The 22856-nt window shown below is 44.3% G+C and overlaps 1 protein-coding gene across 3 annotated transcripts; it reads left to right on the forward strand.

The window, feature by feature from the left end:
- Window positions 1–8382: 8382 nt before the first annotated feature.
- On the forward strand, window positions 8383–16834 carry LOC135909798 (zinc transporter ZIP1-like). 3 transcript variants are annotated; one of them, XM_065441860.1, is made up of 4 exons: window positions 8383–8866; window positions 9869–10076; window positions 13376–13577; window positions 13982–16834. In XM_065441860.1, the coding sequence occupies exons 2-4, from the start codon at window positions 9955–9957 to the stop codon at window positions 14648–14650; spliced, it is 993 nt and encodes a 330-aa protein (XP_065297932.1). In that variant the 5' UTR covers window positions 8383–8866; window positions 9869–9954; the 3' UTR covers window positions 14651–16834. The 3 variants fall into 3 exon arrangements, with proteins under 3 accessions (XP_065297932.1, XP_065297936.1, XP_065297939.1); XM_065441864.1 differs by having other exon boundaries at window positions 9874–10076; XM_065441867.1 differs by lacking the exon at window positions 8383–8866 and adding an exon at window positions 9022–9140.
- Window positions 16835–22856: the final 6022 nt, after the last annotated feature.

Below are 22856 nucleotides of genomic sequence, written 5' to 3' on the forward strand. Positions count from 1 at the left end.
TGTTCTATAATATGTTGGTGAACAGCCACTCCCTTCTATAACGCCCTACGGGCCTTGAAGGTATTGAAATAAATAAATAAATTACGTGCACAAAATCGCGTAAAAAAATGTGCAGCTCGAAATTGTCACACATCATCGACGCTTGTGAAATAGGCTCGTCCTTGAGGAGCAGGTTCTACTCCCATTACTTTCTCAAATTGTAGACCTTCGGGATCCGTCATGGTCCATCTATGGACAGAGCAGCCGATTTCACATCCTTAAGCTTAGATTTGCTTGGCTTGCCTTGCTTACTTGCTTGTTTGATTGATCGTTTGTTTGTTTTTTTGTTTGTTTGTTTGTTTGTTTGTTTGTTTGTTTGTTTGTTTGTTTGTTTGTTTGTTTGTTTGTTTGTTTGTTTGTTTGTTTGTTTGTTTGTTTGTTTGTTTGTTTGTTTGTTTGTTTGTTTGTTTGTCATGACTCATACCCGCTATGGTAGCCGTGCGTGTCTATGGAATAGGGAACACCCGTAGGTTAGCACCGACATTAACAGTTAGTCTATCCATCCGGTTCAAGTGAGCCATAACGCGACTACGAGAAAAAACAATAAACTAAACAATAATAAAGCGGTTCATCTTTTTCATCTGCTCCCATCTTACCCGCCCATTATCTGTCCACCCGCAATGACCATGTATGCAAAGTGTCTCCCATATTTGCTAGGACCAAAAAATTTCAAAATTCCTTCTTGACTGGACTGTGTTATATATATATATATATATCAATGTGCATTTTCCGCACCATGCCATGTACAGCAAATGTGAATTGTACCATGTACTCTCACACCAATTTCTTTTCGGTTTTTTTTTCTTTTCTTATTCTTTTTTTTACAAAGTGTTTCTTTCACCGAAATTTGTGCTTGATTGTTGCCTTCATTCATTTTTATTACGTTGAAATATCATGTGTGAATTGTATCCCCCCTATGTAATGCCCTTTTGAACTTTTCTGACAGGGACTAAGCCCCCTCCCCCGGGCGATGCCCCCTCCCCCTCCGAAACCCCCTTCCCTCACACGCATGCACACGCTCTCGTGAGGGCACCTAAAGTGGCCTCACGAGAGCTTTGTCACCCGTATTTGAGGTTTCTTTTGAATTTCCTCGACCTTTTCAATTGAAATTTTACTGAGGCTAATATCTTACTGCATCATCGTTGGCGCGGACGCGCACGGCTTTTAATTCATACTTTCGTTTCATTTCTGCAAGCTGTGAGAATAGGAGGACACGGGCATTAGAAGCAATAGCGGCGGCTGCCTCATCCGTATTTTCTCACTGAAACATTGTTTTAAATTTCCACTGCAAATATCATGCACATACACAATATATTTAAATGTACACACAGGACAAAGGTTATTATACTTTGGAAAGAGATGGAGCTAGCATATTAAAAATTCTTTCTAAAGGTATGGATAGCCTACGACTAGAGAATGACTATGTTGCTGCATGTTCACCACGCTTCAAATTGCTTTGCGTGCTTTTTTAACCATGAAGAAAACCTGTACACTTAGTTACCTCATCGGCAGAGTCATTTATGAATGACATGTGAAATGCACGTGACTGTTGTGTGTCTCGTTATTGCTTCTCTTATGAAAAAAAAAATAATTTCTAATAATTTAGGACATTTATTAGGCACGGGAACATCGTCACTTGTATGCAAAGGTAATAAATATATACAGGGTGTCCCAATTAACTATAATGCACTGAGCTTAAAAAACAGCAATATGTTACTCGAAAAAAAGCTAGCGCATATTGTTTACAGTACAGTGGAGTATCTGCCAGAACGTTTCGTTTCTGAGATTTAATTAGGTAACTGTAATTATATAACTTGAGTCGTAGTATCCTAATTATCAAAGTGTCAATGAAGCATTTGAAGGCAGAGCCAAGGGACATATAACTGCGGTATTTTCAGCTAGGTACTAATTGTGAACTAATTTTTTCCGACTGATAAATAAACCACACGAGAAATGAAAAATACCATGTGACTGCACTTCTACCCGCATCATAAAGCAGCGCCCTCGAACAGGCTACCTCTGAGTTATCCAGAACGAAATAAAGGAAATAAAGGAAAACATTGTGATCGACCTAGTTCCTTATATCTGTCGCACCCCGGCCGAAGTAGCACGTCGCGTTTCGCGTTAGTTGGAAACAAGCTGTGATAGCTGTTATCTTAGCGTAGTTAAAGTGCACGGTTTTTTTTCCACAAAACCTATTAACACAAAAGCGAATTGACAACGTCAGTGCAAAGGTTTAAAGGTGCGTTTTGTTCCGTCCCAGTCACCATGTCTATCTCTAATGAGCAGAAGGTAGACATGATCCATGCCTTGGAATTTGCAAATGGCAACAAGAGGAAGGCCGCAAATAACCATATCAAACATCGAAGTGTGGCGATAGACCAAGCGCATCGACTGTCATCAGTAATTATGAAAACCTGAGACAAACCGGTAGCTTCAAGAAACAGCGGCGGATGACTCCATCTTTGAGTCCTAGCGTATTCGCACAGATGTTCTTGCATTTATGGTCTCAAACCCTCATGCTAGAGTGCGGAATGTGGCTGCCCAGGAACGAATTTCCAAGTCAACAGTTTGGATGATTCTAAACGACGTTCTTTCATCCGTACCACATTAACGAGCACCAACGCTTGGAAGACAGGTGACCTGCGGAATCGTCTAGATTTTTCGAATTGGATCTCACAAAAGCCGATGCGTCACCGGACTTTTTGGGCATCATCATGTGCACAGATGAAGCCGATTTTCGCGTAAGGGTGCATAACGCACACCATTGGAGGGACTCCAATCCACACTGGGTAAAGAGCAATCGGAACCAGTACCAGTGGTCGCTCAGTATGTGGTTCGGAATTTACGCCGGTGCTATAATCAGTCCGATCTTCTTCGATCAAACACTGAATGGACAGCGTTACGTGAACGAAATCCTTGAAGGAGTGGTGGATGAGTTTCTCAGCGAAGTCCCGCTGCCACATCTTCCACTTCTGTGGCATCAGCAAGGTGGGTGTTGTGCCATTACCACAAGCCCGGATCCCGAATCTGCAAGATGCAGAATCTATCCTGCGAGCGCCATAATTCTCCCTTCACAAGTCAAGATGCTGCGCCTTCGTGCGGGAGAAGCCTCGGCGAAGCAGCGTGTTTAGACGTGTTCGCGTGTGCCAGACGGCCCGGCGCCGCACCTCCCTTGCCTGGAGGTCACCGCGCGCGCGAACTTTGAACCGGGTGGCCAGCGCGGTCGCTGGTTGGACCCCTCGGACGACCGTCGTGTGCTGACTTTGTATTGGGCCGTTTGAGTGACAATGGGCCTCGGGGATTATAAAAGCAGCGAGACGCCGCCTGGAAAACAGGATCCGCCGACCCCACCTGGAGAGAGGGTCGCTCCCGACTGGGGTGAGATGTGTCACGCGTTTTCGCCGGACGCCGTCGTGCGAGAACAGTCGCGTTTGTGTGAGCTCTCGGCCCCAGTGCCGATCCGTTCATGTCCTGTATGATAACCTGTATATAATGTATAAAGTCCCTTTTGTATTTCTCATCGACGCCAGGCTCGGAGTCTTCGCTACCAACGCTCTGTCACGAAACGGGTGACGAGCGCTACGGGACCACAAAGCCGTTATCGTGGTGCAGCGGTGCAAGTTCGTAACATGGGGTACCAGCACACAGCAGCAGCTGAGCACGAAACTGACTGGATGCGACTTTTCATGCGCAACATATTGGAAGGCACGGGCCTGTAAATCAGCCGGCCAGGTCACCTGACCTCTCTCCACTCGATTTCTTTCTTTGGAGTTATGTGAAAGATTGTGCTTACATGATCGAGACGGACGTCAGATTAGTTCAAGACAAGGATAACGGTTGTCTGCCGTAGAATCCTCTCTACACGTTGGTCACTTCCCGGTCTGTTTATTTCGCTTTTATTTTTTGACACGAACCTGTTTTTGCAGCACGTGTACACTTGCATTAAAAATAAAACGGCCTCTTTAATTTGGCTTTGGTCCGATCGAAGCAAGTTTCTGGCGCGAAATATAGCTTCGCGCGCACTCTTTCGATGCGGTGCAAGCAATGCCCGGATTTTGAAACGTGCTATGCCTATGCCATTGCTTTTCGCATTTCGTGCGTGGTCAGAGCGGCGCTTCAGCCCCATTATCAAGGGGATTTTGTTATCAATGTGATCAGTCGGCCTTGAGAGACGGATAATAAGTGTAACGTAGAAATTACAGGAAGGAGTAGCTGGCGAAACGCGAATGCTGCTGTTAGTGCTCCTTCTGTACCATAAGTGATGCGCTGTCTTTTTGGATTTGCGATATGCAATGCAGTTGCTTTCAATCAGCTTAGTTGAGGACGCTGCTTTATCATGCTGGTCGGAGCGCAGTCACGTGATATTTTCATATTTCGTGGGGTTTCTTTACCAGTCGGAAAAAATTAGTGCGCGATTAGTGCACCGCTCAAAACACCGCATTTAGATGTCATTTGTGGGCGCCTACAAATGACTCATTGACACTTTGAAAATTAGGACAGTACTTCTCGAGCAAAAGAATTAAATGTAATTACCGAATTAAATCTCAGTAACGAAATAATTACTGTTGGCTACTCCACTGTACTGGAAACAATATGAACTAGGTTTTCTTCGAGTATCGCAAATACTCCTTTTTAAAGTCTTGGTGCATTATAGTTGGGGAGCACTGTATAATTCACTCAGTCACCGAAATGAGGGCCAGCCGGGTTCACTCTAAATCAGATTCAACAGCAGTCATGGGCAACAGCAGATAGATAGATAGATAGATAGATAGATAGATAGATAGATAGATAGATAGATAGATAGATAGATAGATAGATAGATAGATAGATAGATAGATAGATAGATAGATAGATAGATAGATAGATAGATAGATAGATAGATAGATAGATAGATAGATAGATATCTTCACTTACCGTCACTTCAGCGCTCAATTCTTCGAGGTCACACGCAGTTTCTCCAAGTGCAAGACATTGTGCGTGTATGCGTCTGTGTGTGGGGGGGGGGGGTCGAAAAGCTGGTCGGGCCCCAGCACCTCCTCCCCCCTCCCACCCCGGAAAAATAAAAAGGCTCCGCCTATATGCGCAGGCGTATGTTCTGCAGCACTCTTAGGCAAAGTTACACCCTTTGGCTTGCCCCTTCTGCCACACAACAATAATCGCTATCTGCCTTGATGCGTTTCTTTTCTTTAACGCTGCGAGCCCGGTACTTGCCAGTAACGAACGGCACGCGCGTTATCATCATAGAGCAGTTTACACCCTTTGGAGTGCCCCTTCTGATAACGCGCGTGCCGTTCGTTACTGGAAAGTTCCGGGCTCGCAGCGTTAAAGAAAGGAAACGCATCAAGGCAGATAACGATTATCGTTGTGTGGCAGAAGGGGCAAGCCAAAGGGTGTAACTTTGCCTAAGAGTGGGAGCCTTGGTCACTCTTGCAGCTCATACGCTAACCTTCACTACCCTGCGTTTCTCGCATGCACAGATAAAATACGCCTGCGGCCGCTTCTTTCCCACCTTACCGGATGAAGAGTCGACTTGCCGGCGCACGGTGCCGAACAATACGCGCGTAGACCCGGCCTACGTGCGATATCGAGGGCAGTAAAATGCACATATTCTGCGTAAAGCTCTATCAGCACTTGTAAGCACCTGTGTATTTGTCGCTAATGCTGTATAATGCTATGTTCACACTACGGTCGTAACGCGCGTAACAGCTCTTTTGGCGTATCGAACGTAACGGCTGTAAAAAACGTTACGGCAGTTAAGCCGGCACCTTTGTTCACATTTACTGCTGCTTAAATTACGGCTTTTACAACAGGCCAATCAAATTTGGAGCTGCAGAATGGACGTCACCAGCGATACAATATGGCTCCTGCCAACACGCGAGCGCTGACCGAGATCGAAGAAATTCACGCTCAAAACAAACTTATAGTCATGTATTCAATCGCCCAAAGACGACGAAGGCGACGCAGAAGGGTTTGGGTGCGGCAAGTATTTCTCGACAGGGCCACGGACGGCGATTTTCACAACCTTTTCGCCAAGCTCCGAGTTGGTGACGCTGCGATGTTTCATAACATCATGCGCATGTCGCCCCAGCAGTTCCGCTTCCTTGAAAACCTAATGAGACCACTCATCGAAGTTCGGAGCACGCATCTGCGGCCATCGATTTCCTCGGCGGATAAACCAGATGAACTGAAAACAGTCTCGCAAGGCGCACTGCAAAAATTTTCACGAACACAGCCAATCGTGCGCACGGAATGGCGGAATGGCACTTCCCGCGCCCGGAGCTGTCTGCAGACGGGAGGACGGAAGTGTCGCCACCGGTTGTTGAAAGCCGAAAGCTTATCGGTCATTGGCTGTGTCGCAACGGTCGTAACATAACAGTCGTAAATGTTGCCGACCCTTCAACACTCTCACCCACGATTTTTGCGAGAATTGCGCACGTTGGTACCTTTACGTTCGCAGTCTGAACTAGACGCATACGCTTGTTGCGCTTCCGCTTACGTATGTTACGAAAAATTGGCGCCTTACGAACGTAGTCTGAACATAGCATAACGCTGCTCGTTTCAATCTGTTCTTTTCTTCGTTTATATACATGTTGTCACCCACTCCCCTCTGCAATGCCTCGGCGATTGAGGGTATCAAAAATAAATAAATAAATAAATAAATAAATAAATAAATAAATAAATAAATAAATAAATAAATAAATAATTGTGTATGACCGTTGAACGCGCTCTGCGTAAAAGAGTTCGTGCTGTCGCGAGTACTGCGAGAAACAAGCTACTAAAGCCAGTTATTACTGAACACGAAGTTCTGAAAACAGGATTATACGCATTCTGACCTGGAAGGCGTTCATTGTGCATTGTTCATTCTGAAACGCATCTGTTTCGGCCTGCGATGGCGTGTTAGCATGATTCCGCCGAAGGGGGCAAAATTTTCCGCGGATATTCCTTCGTCCGTTGCCTGCCGTGGCGCGGTGCATAGCGCACAGCGTTGCACGCGAGTTCATTTCACGAGTTTTAGTTCCTCCTGTCACACCTCGCCACGGGAGAGCACGGTCAAGATAACACAGCGCCACAAAACACGGAGATTAACGCAAACCTGCCCACACGACGCCTTTGCCACAGTACGAAACCTAAGGAGCAACACGTGTGAGCGCACACAACCACAACAAGAAAGACAAAAAGAAAAAAGAAAAAAGGAAATCATAGATGTAAGAAACCATCACGTCACTTTCTCCGCGCTTTCTCTTAGCGCGCGGAATGGGTGTAGCCTTTCCTCAGTTTTGAAGCGAAAAGCTTCACTACGTTTGTCAACACCGCGATTCGCGCGAGCCGGCGTATGTCGGAATTGGCTCCGTAAGCGTGTTCGGAGTCGACGCAGCTGGCCACTGCCGCGCGCTATGCGTCATCGTTTAACGTTCGCCGCAAACGCGTTTATCGCGGAGGCCGACTATATAACCGCTTGCCAGAGAATAGGCGTGCGCATTCATCATGGAAGGAGAAGAGAGTGATACTAACGATACAGAGAGCTGTGTTTATGGCTGTACAGAAATCGCAAGACAATGTGCCCAACAATGATGAACAAAGAAGTTTGATAATCCCGTATAACTTATGGTATATATCATTGATAAGCAATTTGCATAACTACACAAGGCACACGAATAGCATAACCATAAGCTAACCAAAGCATATCCATAAGTGAAACCGTAAGCATAACCGCAGGCTAAATCATAAAGCATAACCATAAGCTAAACCGTAAGCATATCCATAACTTAAACCATAAGCATATCCATAAGTTAAACCGCAAGCATATCCATAGGCTAAGTCATAAAGCATAACCATAAGCTAAACCGTAAGCATAACCATAAGCTAAATCATAAAGCATAACCATAAGCTAAACCATAAGCATCACCGAACCTTTTCGCTTCGAGATATCCAGGCTTATTAACCTTAGCTAAGCCCCAGCCAATTCTTGTTTTCCCTTCCCGAGGCTGCAAAGTATGCCAAGCACGCATCGCCCCAAATCGCTTGCCCCACTCTGCACAAAATTTACAAAATGTTCAAGCGCGAACCATGCGCGGACGCGGACGGTGCACGAACGACGGAGGAAGGAAACTCCTTCCTCCAGGGCACGAACGCTCGGTATGGTGGCTCCATCTGCTGATTTTCTTTGTAAAGCGCACTAGCATTTAATTTCTTAGTTGTATTTGGTTCTTGGCTGTATTGCGATATTTTTATTCCTGCCCCAACACCAATAACATATGCTTTGCTATACGAGGTCTTATTGTTCAAAATATTTGTGCATACAAATTTTCACTTTCAGACCAATGTAGTATGTGTACGCCCGTGGTGTACGCTCTGGTTCAATGGCCAGGCAGTCAGATGCCGCCTCCGTCGTTAAATTAGATGCATGTGAGAAAACATCGTCTGCGTCGTCAGCCAGCCGCCTCTTCCGGAAGGCTGCGAGCGGTTAGGCAACGAAGTTTGCAAAATTATTATTTTTTCACTGCTAATCACGTGCTGTGATGACATGAACCGGTTCGACGAAAACAAGCCTGCAACGAAGAAGTGACAGCGTTGCTGCTAATGCGTCTTACGATGTGATCCGACGTTATGTATCATTGTTTCGAGTCTGTACCGAGTTTAGTGGTTGGCTGCTACTGCGGCTTGTCTTGTGCTCAGCCCAAAACCAAATGCCGGACCGCGGTACAACACATTGCTAAGAACAAGCCATGCTCCCGCTCTAGGTGCCGGGACGTTCTCGGAGCTGACCGTGCAGCTTCACTGTGTAGCTTATGTGAATGTCAGCTGCTGAACTGTACTGCACAGAGTGAGTCGTTATGGCCTTTTGTAATGTCTGTACATTTTATGTGCGCTGTGTGTTGTGGTGATGCCCGACGCTGACACGAATGCATGATTTTGTCGTCTTGACTGCGGGACTGGACGTCATCTCGCGCACGAATGTATTAGTAACTTTCATGGGTCGCGCACTTTAGTATGACCATAGGAAGCGCTAGATTTTGTGTACATACACAAGGGGACATTTGCGTACGCGAAGTGCTTCGCCCGGTTTACGCTCTTTTGTACATCTTTGCGGTTCTTTTGTACGCATTCTTTTGTCAGCCCGGCGGTTGCGTCCCCTAACTTTGCGCGCAAGGTTCTGACTGCAGAAGTCTCGGGGCGCTTTTTTCGTTGCTGGGTGTACTAAGTCGGACAGACTTTCTCGCCCCTCCGGCGCTCGTGCCGAGTCAGTCATGCCAAATTGTACCTTTCTCGCGCCTTACGGCGCTCTAGCTTCAAGATAACATCACTGATTTCCCTGGAGGAGCAGTAGGGGCCGTAGTAGAGACCGGGCCTGCTCTCCTGAGGTGTCTTCGCTCGTGCCAGGCTTTTCGTATACTGCTCTCTGTGACATTGCGATATAATTTTAATTGTCCGCTTTGAGTTAAATAAACGTGCTTGTGCAAAAACATGCGCCAAAATCGGTAGGCGTGAGCCGCGGAGTTGCTGAAACGGAAGCAAACAAAAGCACGTGCGTGCGACGTACCTTTTGACAGCGTTATTATAATCTCGGGTGTATTCCTAAGGCCTCCGTTTGCAGGTTATATGTGCCCTCCTGTGGCAATACTTGTTAAAAATTCAATATATCGTCGCGATGAGGAGAGCACCCAGCAAAGAAAAAAGCGCCCCGCGACTTTTACAGTACCGCAATCAGAACGAAAACTCCCTAATATGCATTATTCACTCGCAGTTTTACTTCCGGAGTAACGTGTGCAGATACTTATAGTCTAGTCATGTGCGCGGGACGTTTCATAAAACTTCTTCTTCTCAGTCCAGGTGGATCTCTGCATGGTTCAAATTAAGGCCCCGCAGGACGTGGTGTTCGCTCGCGGCAGCAACTCTCTCTCGTGAGCCAACATGGAGCTCCGCCCCCTCAAGTATATTATGGTTTTCGTGTTTTTTATCTGCTCGGCGACCCTAGTGTTCCTGCCTCTCAGTCTCTCGCACAGAATTCGTCACGTGAGGGACCCGAGGCGGAGGTGAGTCACAACACAAGTCGCCCACTACGTTGTACATTTGCCTAACTCGCGCAATCATGTGTTAAGGTACAGGCGCCCAAATCTTTAAAAATGGCGTACGCGAGTGGCGACTTTTCCGTGCGTCAGCGCAGTATGTCGGGGCGAGCAAGGAAACAGTCTGAGGCTAAGCGCATGCCGACAAAGCGCGCTCAGCTGGGCCCATCCTCTGCTAGGCTGTTTCCAGCCTCACCCCGTCATACGGCGCTGACGCACGGAAAAGTCACCGCTCGCGCACGCCGGTTAAAGATTTGGGCGCCTGTACATGTAAAATGGTAGCGAAGCTTTAATAGAAATGCACATGTCCAGAAAATGGCATGGATGAATGTTATGAGAAACCCCTTTGAAATGGGGCGGTGGGTGTGCCAACATGCTCTTATTTTATTGGCTAATGTCCTACATATGTTAAAAAAGAAAAGAAAACCCCACAATGAACCCCCATAACCAAAGTTTCTGAACCCATATTGTGAATTTTGTTTTTGTACGCCTCCGTTATTTGTCGTTTTTCTACTTCCACCGAACTTCCAGTCGCCTCTCACTAATCTCTATTGCAACTTGTTTATTTTCCCCCTGATCTCGCTGAACCCAAGGGCTTCAAGGAGGCCAGTGATTCCTAAACCGACTGCTGGGCAGATGTCTTCACATCCTAATAAAACATGCTCCATTGTTTCCCGAGCCTTACCACAGCAATCACATGCTTCGTCTTCTTTCTTATATCTCACTTTATAAGTGCATGTTCTAAGGCATCCTGATATCGCCTCGAAAAGTAATGAGCTTCTCGTTAAGTTATCATAAATTGTTTCTTTCATGATTTCGTTTTTTTCCTCTTATGTAGTTACTTATGGCAGGTTTCTTTTCCACTGCCGCCATCCATCACGTTATCCTAGCCTCTCTGACTTTCCGCTTGACGTTCTTTATTGCTGTGTTGCTCACCATGCGTACTTGCTGATAAGCTTTCTAGTTCTTTTCCTCCACTGTGAATCAATGTTATTCCTGTATAAATACCTGAGCACTCTCCCAGCCTATTTACTTTCTTCCATATTCCTCAGTCGTTCTTCATAATTAATTTTACTGTTAGCTTCTCTCACTTCAAAACTTGTCCAGCCCATATCACCCTGTGCAGCTTCATTGGCAGCATGTTGCGACCATCGCCATCTCTGTGTTGAGCTGACGTCGTCTGTCAAGAAAAAGAAAAAAGAACAAATAATGCCGTCACATAAGGAAGTGGGATTTATGTCGCAATTTATGTTCCGTGGCGCAAATATTTAAATTACAAGGTTCAGCATTTCGACCGCTACTCGAACAGGTTTCTTTCTCTTTTTTTAAAATTTATTTTTTTAGCGTGCAGCTTGCCTCAACTTATGCACCAGCGTGTCTCTTCAAGACTGGTCTCTATCTGAAGGTGAACATAATAAGGCTGGCTCACATTCCCTAAGAACGTGAGGGACTAGGATGGGAATGAATGACAGTACAAAAGTGGTTTGAAAAGCCATTTCACTTTTATTAGCGTAGAACTATAAAGCCAAAATACATGAACGGCGAAGAAAATATGTTTCAATGGATGAAAAGCACTATGGCCAGCACGCTGCCACAATATTGCAATTCATTAAAAACCTACTGACAGAATCCACAAAGCACTCAAAAGTATTTGCACCTCCTTGTATTCATACGAGACAGTTATCTGACATGACAGCACTGCAACATATTACCATTTAAAAGGCATTTCAACATGTCAATATCACTGCCTGTAGTGCACTCAGAGCTCCTATTACGAAGATTGAGCAAAAAGTGCACGGTGTATCCTCACATAGCGTTCTGCTTTTATCATCACGGTAGGACAGAGCACATCGGATGCAGCAGCATCAAGATGCACGATAACACACAATATACAGTCACATCTTCCTATGCCCTGTGCTAGCTTCAGCAAAATTTGAAGTGAAGAGCAGGCCATGCCTTGGGCAAACACGCAAAGAAATTAAAGAAACTTAGACCGAACCGCGACGCTCAATCGACCAGCACCATTCTGCACAACATAAAAGCTGTATAAAGGCTTCTACAGACTGGCTAAATTTTGTGCCAGAAGCACTATTCTGTAGGGGTTACCATGAACCAACTTTTATATTTTAACATAGAGAAAACATACACTTGCCTTTTTTGGATGCCAGTATCACCTCATTGAAGTGTTTCTTTATTTGGCTGTATTTTGCTTAAAAATTTTTTAACATTTAAAAAAAGAATTTGTACATAGCATTATTTTATTTCAGTGTTTTTCCCCATCTCACCTAGTAGCGCTTCAGTCGCGGTGTACTACATGATGTCTCTAGCTACAAGTTCATGGCACATTTTTAGTTCCAAGTTTTGCAACCTATATGTGTCGACATTGCTGTTGCCATGCTGAGAGGGCATGCAAATACATATGAGCATGTGTAGAGAGTTGCCGAATTTTCAGCTTGCCTGCTGTGCTAAGCTTGTACCGAATCTTCTCGCCTCCTATATCACATTAAAGCGCTGCTGCTGCTAAACAAAACTAAATAGATGTTATGGAAATAGATAAACATTTTAAATCAATCAGACTGACCTTATATTTGTAATATATACAAGTAACTTCAATATGGCTTGAACCATATTTTTGGCTGGATCAGATTATGTGTTATCCAGTAATGAATGAAACTAGCTAAGCCAATGTACCAATATGCTTGATTCCTTATGCCACGGCTAGACAGAGGTGCTCATAAAAGACATACTAGTGATGAGCCTGTTTCTGGCAGATCAAGTGGTAGCTGCTTATAGTTCTGTTCACAGCGCCACACAAGAACTATGACCTAGTCTGCTGTTTCGCGTGACTCAGATGGGCAGCTCAGTTCAAGAGGCAGGTAATGCATTCTACTGTTGCATTGCATAGCAAGCACTGCGAAATTCCACCTCTGTGTGAAATTCGCAAGCAGATAAGTGAGCAGTTTAGATGAAACATTTACATACACCTGGCGAGTTCATTTATGCCACATTCCAGGTGTACATAAATACTGTTACTTTGGGCCTATTGGCATGTACTTGGGTGAAGAAATAGCGCTTTAGTGTAGGAAAAGATGAGACGATAGACCCAGTGCTCACGTCTGTCATTTCCCCGCGTCCTGTTCTAATGAACTGTTTCTTCACCCAAGTGGATGCATAGATCGTAGATGCATAGGCATTTGATCAGCAAATTCGGTCGCAGTGCCAGAAATATGCACTCCATCAGTGCTTTTGCTTCTCTCTACTTTCAGACATGTTTATCAGGCAGCAGTCTCACTTGCGAGCTGCTTTGGTGGTGGCGTTTTTCTCGCTACATGCCTACTTCATCTGCTTCCCGAGGCACGCAACCAGTTTAACAAAGGCATCGTGGACCGATGGGAAAATGTGCCCGACTTCCCATTTGTCGAGTTCCTCTGCATTGGAGGCCTGCTCCTCGTTCTTGTAATTGAGCAGGTGAGTGCCCCAACCTTGTTTACCTGCTAACATTCAAAGGCACACATCAGCCTGCCAACGAAGTAATCTTAATTTTTCTTTAATATATTTTTTTTCTTATTTGCACCGAGATAGCATCCCCTCTGGCTCTGCTAGAGTGTAGGGGTCAGAGCACTTACACTAAGGTTGACTAAAGTTGACTTTCATCAGATCTGTGAGCATTCGCCAGGATTTTTTACTTATCTTGATTATTCATGAAGGTTTTCTGCTTCGCTAATGGAAAGACTTGTGTTGCTGCAAGCATGGGTAACCAGTGTGACTCTTCATTTAACCACAACACAGTGAACATGTTGAAGAAGTATGTGAACAGAGGTCTTGCAAGTGGTCAGACTGCTTTGAAGCTGAAACATTTTTCTTTTCAATAGGTGGCACTTTTCTGGAAGGAAGCTCATTCAAGGGCCACTTTTAATGCCTCGTCTCCATTTGGCCGGGACACGCCTGTGGTGAACTATGGTAGCCTCCAGCAGTCAGACTCTTATGATGATGGACTTGTGCGTGGTGTGGCCGATAACACCGGCGTAGAAGATGCAGAGGCAGAGGAGCATGCTATGGAATCCATCCACGGAGACCCCAACTCTCACTCCAGCCTCCGGTCCATAGTGCTTGTGCTGTCCCTCTCACTGCACTCAATCTTTGAAGGAATCGCCATAGGCTTGCAGCCAAATGTACAGCTCCTGCTTCAAATCCTGGTGGCGGTGTCCATACACAAGAGCATCCTAGCTGTTACCCTAGGAATCAACCTGGCACACAGCCGGCTCGGGCGCTGCAGCATTTTCACGAGTGCACTCACTTTTTCACTCATGGCTCCCCTTGGCATGGTGTTTGCCATACTTCTTATGCAAGCAGACACCGGGGAAGCAGCTTTGTTGAATGGCATTCTTCAGGGCTTGGCATGTGGGACATTCCTCTACGTGACTTTCTTTGAGGTGCTGCCCCACGAAATGAGCCACACGCATAACAGGCTACCAAAGGTGCTCTCTATGGTCTTAGGTGTTGGCACCATCACAGTGCTGCTCTTGTCTCTTCCTCACTGATCACATATCTTTTAATTACCTGCTACTGATGATGCTTGTGTTTGCTAAAAGCTTTGCCTGTCGCTGCATGGCTCATTGCAGGCAACACTGTGGGTGCATTAGTTGGCATGTTATCTAAATGGGCCCGTGCGGCTTCATTGAAAGCACTGTGCCCTATTGCTACTGTTCACGATGAATGGCCCTGACCTACTGCTGCTCAGTTGAATGAGTGAAATATTATCAGCATGTACAAGAAGTGAAAGATGTTTCAATATACTGGCAGCTAATGTCTGCAGTGAAGCAAGCGAACCAGAAACAAAATCTGCACATTATAGAGTGCAGCTCTATCTAAAGTTAGCACCCTGATTGGCTTTGAATTCATGTACCCATTTCAAAAACATAATACCCTAATATGGAATGTAAGTAGTGGGAAGCATTCATTGCCAGTTAGGGTGCTCATCCAGGATACCTTATATCCACAATATTAAAATATCCATTATAGTTCTTACCAAATTAGAAGAAATATGCCAAAAGCATTAGATGTAATCTGAGTGGCGCAATACAGCCATTTCAGACAAAAAAAAAGATTGTAGATTTTCTCATGTTTTTTTCTTCTTTTATGTGACATACTCGGCAAATTTTCCTAATGGAGCATTCTATCTTCGCATGTCTAAGTATATTGTAGGAAGTGTACCCATCATTGCATTATATCTGTTTCTCCAGGACAGAACAGAGAACTTTCCATATGAATCAAGAGTAAATTGTGCACATTTTTCATTTGCATACATAGTCCAGTTTCAAGCTATATTATATGCAAATGCAGCTGTGTCACAGTACTGTTTTGTTTACCATCTATTCTCCAGTACAACTCATGTTGGGTGACAGAGTTGCTAGGCTACTGTGGTTTTGTCTCAACCAAGCTTGCGACAAAATTAAATTGCACTCGTAGCAATGTTGCCTTTCAAGCCACTTCACGGAGATCAAGCCCGAATTTTCAACGAGTAATAACAAAGAATTGTGCCTTGAGTTGGCAGTATGTGAAGATTGTGTGTATGTTCTAGGCTGTGATACATAAGAGGATAGTGACCTATTCAATGTGCTTATTGTAATGCGACTGCTGTAGCTTGTACTAACCATCTGCAGTGCCCGGTGTGTCTTTTCATTGTATTTCTTTATTTTTTTCCCCTTTTAGTCCAGACAGAATCGTACCTGCAGGTATTAAATAAATAATAAATTCTGAATCTGCTTAAGAGAAGTATTGCTGCAGCTAGCTTGGTTTACATTCCGAATGGATTTCTCCCCCGCTCATTCTGATGCTATTGCAAGTAATTGAGCATAGTGAAGAAGCCATGCAAAGTTCATTTGTGCAGGGCAAGGGTTCCCAGCACCATACTTTTTGGACTCGTATATAGCAGGGAGTCGATAGGTGCAGCTAGTCAGCCCAACAGATGCCATAGCCTGCAGGCATCGTGCCAGCATTCCAGTTATAGAAACTTTATACAACAGCCACAGCGGCAGTTGCCACAACTCTCGTGCAACTTTCATGCAACATTCATGGAACTGTGCTTTTTCTATTTACTTACAGTCTGTACATAGTGCTTGCAAGCTTGAATGCTTTACATAGGTATATAAAATTTAGGATGATGCAGCTCAATGCAGTTATCTTAATTGTCTAACAGAAAAATCTCGAACCTTGGCTTTAAAAGTGCTTTATTTTTCTGCCATGTTATGAACAAAACTGTTGACTGAATTGCATCAAATGAACAGATTTTTAAAAATATATAATAATATAGTTTGACTGTGTTTCACATTCCATCATCACCTCCCCGCAACCTACTTTAACCTTTGCAGAACGAAATCCATGTTGAAACTTGCATGAAGCTCACATTGCTTCGCATCCAAGCAGACAGTGTTGATTCGGACCTTTGTATCTTGTTCTGAAGAGCTCTATAGTGTGTTGCTCCTGCAATGGCCACCATGAAAAGTTAATGACACAGGCACAGTTGTTATACATAAGCTTTGGTCACACCTATAGCTTACGGTGATCTTACCTTCAGTGCTGCTTTTTAATCAGTCACATTAGTTGCTGTTTCTGTACCGCTCTGAGCACCGAATTGTTTTGATACTGAACATGGGGTGTGCCTTTTAACATGTGTAGGCAGTGTTGTACCAGTGAATAAACGGAGCTGTGGACTTTTCGTGCTACTGGATTTTTTTTCCTTGGCCAGTCAGGTGAATTGAAATTGTGCAAAGCTGCTTCAGCTATGTGGGTGGGGTACTCATTACATGTCCCATGCAGGCACAGAAATAAACATGTGACAAATGGTCTAAAAGTACCCTGCACTCGTGACACATACCTGGAAAGAGTTTGACGTAGTACTGCAGAAACCCGCAAGGTGGAGAAAAGTAATTAAAGGGAAAATCAGACATCCACCCGTTTGTAGCAATTGCTACAAAGTAAACCCATACGGGTTCCTCGAAAGGAAAGCCTCATAGCCTACTAGCCTATTACGTCAAACTCTTGCCTTTGCTTCGTGTTGTCGGCAAATTCGACTTCGCCCTGCCATCTGCTAGCCGCCTGGTTAGCTCAGATGGTAGAGCGGCTGCCCCGGAAAGGCGGTGGTCCCGGGTTCGAGTCCCAGACCAGGACGAATTTTTATTCAACTCTGAGGCTTTCCTTTCGAGGAACCCGTATGGGTTTCCTTTGTAGCAATTGCTACAAACGGGTGGATGGCTGATTTTCCCTTTAATACCTGGAAAGAGGACATGAATAACACTGTTCTAGTCAGCATCGAACTAGCTGCATGTATTTTTTATTTATGTGTTGTACAGAGTAGTCAAGTTTTCATATGTAGCACAAACTAGATCGATGCCTTATGTTGGTGAATGAACAGAAGCAACACAAGTCTAGCTTGTGTGTGTCAAGAAGCCCCCAAACCATCTCCAAAGCACTGAATATGCATAAGCACACGGGTATTGTTTACAAAATACTGCGATCATCTTTGGCAAACATGGCAATGCTACACGCGCAAAGAAAACTGTGTTGTGCTCCTGTCTGGGCTTTCCCAGTCTCTTCACTTATCATGGTGCCAGAGAGGTAATGTGCATGACGTGAACAGTTCCTAAATCTGTCGGTCAATGCATGAAGGACAAGAGCACCAATGTGATGAGCCAACTGTGTGTTTTGAGAAGCCTCTAATCCTTCCCTGAACATTCCATTCAGTCAGAATATTGTGAAATATCATGATTGCTAGAGCTCTTCTAGTCAGCTGACATGACTCGTAGCTTTTTCTGAACTGTGCAAAGTTGGTGAAAGTATGCAAGGAGGTCAAGAGAGCATTCTTGAGAAACTGTGATGACTGCTTATGTTTATTCAAACGCCTGTAACTTTGGTGTTACAATATAATTTCAAAAACTTCTTGCCACTGTTAATTTTCAATTTGAATCTGGATTAAAGGCTCTTCCAACAAGTTAAAACAGCACCCCCCCCCCCCCTCCAGCTCCAAAAGCACCACCAATATGTTACACATGGCATGCAGTTCCATTTGGCCATGCTGCCAACTTCATATAGCGACTTCTGGAAAGGTTAGCTTCATCAGCATTAGAAGGCAGACACTGGGGATCGAGAGCATGTTTTCAATTGATCGGTCATAGAGAATAGTGACACGTCGCGTATGCATGAACAGCAGTAGCTCTTTTGTCGTGGCATGCAGTCTCATAGGTGCCTGAACTACGAGGGGGTCTGGGGCCCGAGTACCTTCCGAAATTATCCAAGGGGGGGGGGCTCTTTATAGCTTTATTACCAGAGTTCTGTTACCCACATCTTTTGAGGTTTATTTTGAGCTGCCTCTACCTTTCCAGTTAAAATTTTATTGTGCCTAAAAGCTTACTGCATCAATGTCGGCGCGGACATGCACAGCTTTTAATTCATATTTTCACTTTATTTCTGCAAGTTTTTACAATAGGAGGACAAGTGCACCAGAAGCATCATTGGTGGCTACCTCAACCATATTTCTTGCTCCAATATATCTTTAATTTCCACTGTGAACACCATGCACAGAAACTATATATTTAAACATATACAGAGGACAAAGTTTATTATATCTTTAAATAGGAGGTGGTAGCTAACTAACAATTACCTATAATGGTGTGGAGAGCCTGTGCCTAGAGAATGAATATGTTGCTGTGTGTAACCTCACTTCATATTGCTTTGCATGCTTTTTTGACCCTGTAAAAAAACCTGGAGACTTCAGTGACCCCTTCAGCAGAGTCTTTTATCAATGGCAGGTGAAATGCACATGAATGATATGCCTCAGTAATGCTTCATTTTCCAGTAGGCAATGCTAATGACTTATGAAAAAAAGAAAAAAATTCTAATAATTTACAATTATTAGGGATGGAAACATTATCACTTGCATGCAGAGGCCATAAATATAATTCACTCAGTAACTGAAATAACGCCAAGCCGGATTCACTCTAAATGAGAATAAATAGCAGTCATGCATAGGAGTACTTGTACTTGTACTTAATTTTTCTTTTTAAATGACAAAAAAAGTAAAAGAGAGGCTGCAGTTTCACTCTTAAGGCAAAATAGTATTAGTAATAGTAAAAGCAGTATTAGTGTTAGTGAAAAGTGGTTTTCTGAGCATGAAAGAAGCCCACGAATGCACGCAATGTGCACAAGCGGCCAGTCATGCAGCAATTTTGTGTGTATTTGCGAGCTTCTCTCACGCTCAGCAAAACACTTTTGTGTAGCATGTGTTAACAGAAAGCAGTATCAGGAGTTCATGTTGCTCTACAATTTTCTCAGTTACCATCTTAATCTAATTATAATATTTGAGAAGTTGATTAGTTAATTTAGACCAAATATGTCATTATGTGGCATGCAAAAAAAAAGAAAATATGAGTATCTCCAAGCAATGAGAAACACCTTGGTTCTGTCCAGCTATGTGGGATTTGCATACTTTTAAATCTTGGTGCATCTTGGTGCGTGTGTTCCCCCGCCCCTGCCCCACCTTAATAAATGAAAACTTTGCACCTATGCCCTGGAATATAGCGCTTCTTGTGTTTCGTTTCCTTTATAATAGCGTATACCCAGTGTGGGGCATTGGCCAAGATTTGGATGGTGTAAAAAAAAAAAGTTTTAGTTTAATTAAAAATTAAAAGTTACTACTAAAATTGGTAAAATTGTTAGGAAGAAATGAATCAAAATAATGTACGAAAAATATAAAGTTTCCCTGAATCAACTATAAGTTCCTCCATGGCTGAGCAAACATCCCTGTGGCAGTTTCCAAGAGAGAGGAGGCTTCTAGAGAAAGAATATAAAGAATGGAAAAATTTAAGCCAAGTTGCCTAAACCTTGATTCTAAAGTATTTTTCCTTAGAGAAGGAAGACGGCAACAAAATAAGAAAAAAATTATCTACAGCCTTACCTTCTCCACAGATTGGACACAAAGGAGAAGGTGTCAGACCAGCCCTGTAATATATAGCTGGATTCAAAAGGTCTTGAATAATTGCATATCTTCTGAATTTAACAGTGGTTAGGAAAGCTGATGTAGGAAGTAATGATTGTACAGGGCCATGGAGGACTACTCATGCAAGTCTGTCAGACATATTGTTCATGATAAATCCCTTATGCGTAGGCACTGAAAGCAATCTAAATAAACTTAGGTGGGCATAAAAGGTTAGTTCCACTATTTGCTGTGAGCAATAAACATAAAGATAAAGAATCTGTTATTATGACTACTGTCGACATTGATGAATTTAGTTTGCGTAAGGCTAACACCACAGCTAGAAATTCAGCCAGAAGTATGGATAAGGAGTCTGGAATCCTGATTGTGAATGATAAGTCTAGAGCAGGAGCAAAAATGCCAATTCCAGATTTTTCTTCACACTGTGAGGCGTCTGTCACAATGACCGTATCTATAGCTAAACTTAATAAATTATCTAGTAATAGTCCATCTGAAATATTATGAGAGAAGTTGTGTGTTGTTTGGGCAGATGTCGTCATAGGTGATTTGTAGAATCTCTCATACATCACAAATATGTGGAAACTCCTAGATACATACATTTAAGGGATTCAATGTTTGTACAAAGACCACCTTTGGTGTATAAAACCAAGGCTGGTGTACTCTGAAGAACAATGCAGGCTTGGAAATGAATATAGTTTCCACTCTAATAATAGGGAGTTCATACATATTTAAGAATGTGTGCACCCTTAGTAAATGAAATCTACACAATATTGAGGGCAACCCGACTTTTTGATATAGCATGTTATTGGCCCGAAATTTCAGTAATCTGCAGCGCAGTTGCAGGGCTTCCCTGCTCAAGCAGAACAAGGGGGCGTAATTTATAAGCTGGCGCACCAGAAAATAATACACGTCCAAATTCTGAAATGGCCCGCACATACATATTGTGCATCATTAGAAGTGGGTCTCTCCACACCCTCGACCAACTTTTGTATAGCTTACCTAGCATGCCAACTGCTCTCACTCCTTCTTTAACTATCACCCGCCGTGGTTGCTCAGTGGCTATGGTGTTAGGATGCTGAGCACGAGGTCGCGGGATCGAATCCCGGCCACGGCGGCCGCATTTCGATGGGGGCGAAATGCGAAAACACCCGTGTACTTAGATTTAGGTGCACGTTAAAGAACCCCAGGCGGTCTAAATTTCCGGAGTCCTCCACTACGGCGTGCCTCATAATCAGAAAGTGGTTTTGGCACGTAAAACCCCATAATTTAATTTTTTTTCCTTCTTTAACTATATGGTCAATATGACCAAGCCAGCTGAGGGAACCATCGTAAACTGCCATATATTGCCGATTATAAGTCGACCCCCCCCATCTTGCAACCCCTTCTGGGCAAAAAAAAAAAAAGTTGACTCTGAACACAGCCTCAAGCTGCTGCCCAAGCTCACCAATAAGTTTTTCAGAAGAGCGAGTCATGCAAAGAAACATTTATTTGTCTATAAGACATCGTTTACGACTCTTTGTTATTTGAGAGGACACGTTCACGGTCATTGCCATCGTGTGAGCCACTACATCTGCTCACCGTCAGAAGCTTTGCTGACAGTACCGAGATGCCGCACGTGAAAAACGCTGCATGGACCACGTCGCTTGGCAGTCCATACTAGGCATCATCATTGACCCATTGTGCCACTTCTCTTGAAAAACGCACGAACATCCTTGTGGGTGCATGCGACTGGTCACGTGGTTTAGTCGCCCGTGAAGTGTTGCCAGCCCACACGGCGCTGCCAGCTTTTCCATAGAATGCCCACAGTTTCTCAACAAAGCATTTACATTGTCATGTGGTAGTGACGGTGAAGAAAGCAGCAATACGGTGGAATACAAAACCAGCTTTTATTGGGCGAACTGGTGCCCGCGAAAACAGGCTACACTTATAGCACAACGATAGTGGCGAACGCGGTCAGCGATCGTCGGAAAATCTGATCAGCGGGTCATGCGCGTCGGCTTTTATAGACCGGTCGTCGAATGTTCCAGATTAACCGTTGGGACCCGCGTGTCTTCCACAAAGTTCTACACCATTCGCGTCAGGTGATGAAATCAGATAACATAAGATTCGGCGACAACAGACAGCGGATAGAAGCATCAATAACTTTCCAGAAACTTCGGATACATGCAGGCGCGTCCCACGCTGTGCGATTACATTTGTTAAGGGCTCATTCACACTGGCGACTGACAGTGGTCACGCGACCAAGTTGGTTGCAAAGTGACCAGTCGCAAATGGTCGCAAACGGTTGCCTTTCTTGAAAAACGACCATTTTGGGCCAGTCGCTCTCTGCGCGATTTTTCAGCCGCGCGACCGTGGTCGCAAAACTGATAAACAAATCAGTGGCGCACCGGAAGTGATCTTTCATGTGTCTACATCCGGCCTCCTCCCGCGTCGCGTTCAAATTCCGCGTAGATTCCGAGAGTTCTCGCTGAGAACGATAATCTCCGGGATTGCGACTTGTGGGTCGCGCTCAGCCGAGCTTGCCGGTGTGAACATCGGTCGCCTTCGGTCGCTTTTTGATTGCGAGTCGCAAATGGTCGCGCGACCTCCTCAAGTCGCCGGTGTGACTGGCCCTTAGGCGGCGAAACGTGTATGCCCGATAAAGATAAGTACACGTGTCAATATCGTAGGAAAACAAAACTTTAGGGCATATCATAAGATAAATTCCTCTTTTTTAAGCAACCCACTTTCATACCATGTCTGATAGCTATTGTGAA

This window comes from Dermacentor albipictus, chromosome 1, assembly GCF_038994185.2.
Source record: "Dermacentor albipictus isolate Rhodes 1998 colony chromosome 1, USDA_Dalb.pri_finalv2, whole genome shotgun sequence".
Classification (NCBI taxonomy): Eukaryota; Metazoa; Arthropoda; class Arachnida; order Ixodida; family Ixodidae; genus Dermacentor; species Dermacentor albipictus.

Excerpts from the sequence above, each read along its gene's own strand:
- LOC135909798 (XM_065441860.1), top strand. The coding sequence starts at position 9,955 with ATGGAGCTCCGCCCCCTCAAGTATATTATGGTTTTCGTGTTTTTTATC. Across the intron at positions 10,077-13,375 it reads GTGAGGGACCCGAGGCGGAG|ACATGTTTATCAGGCAGCAG; the intron begins GTGAGTCACAAC and ends CTCTACTTTCAG. Across the intron at positions 13,578-13,981 it reads TCGTTCTTGTAATTGAGCAG|GTGGCACTTTTCTGGAAGGA; the intron begins GTGAGTGCCCCA and ends TCTTTTCAATAG.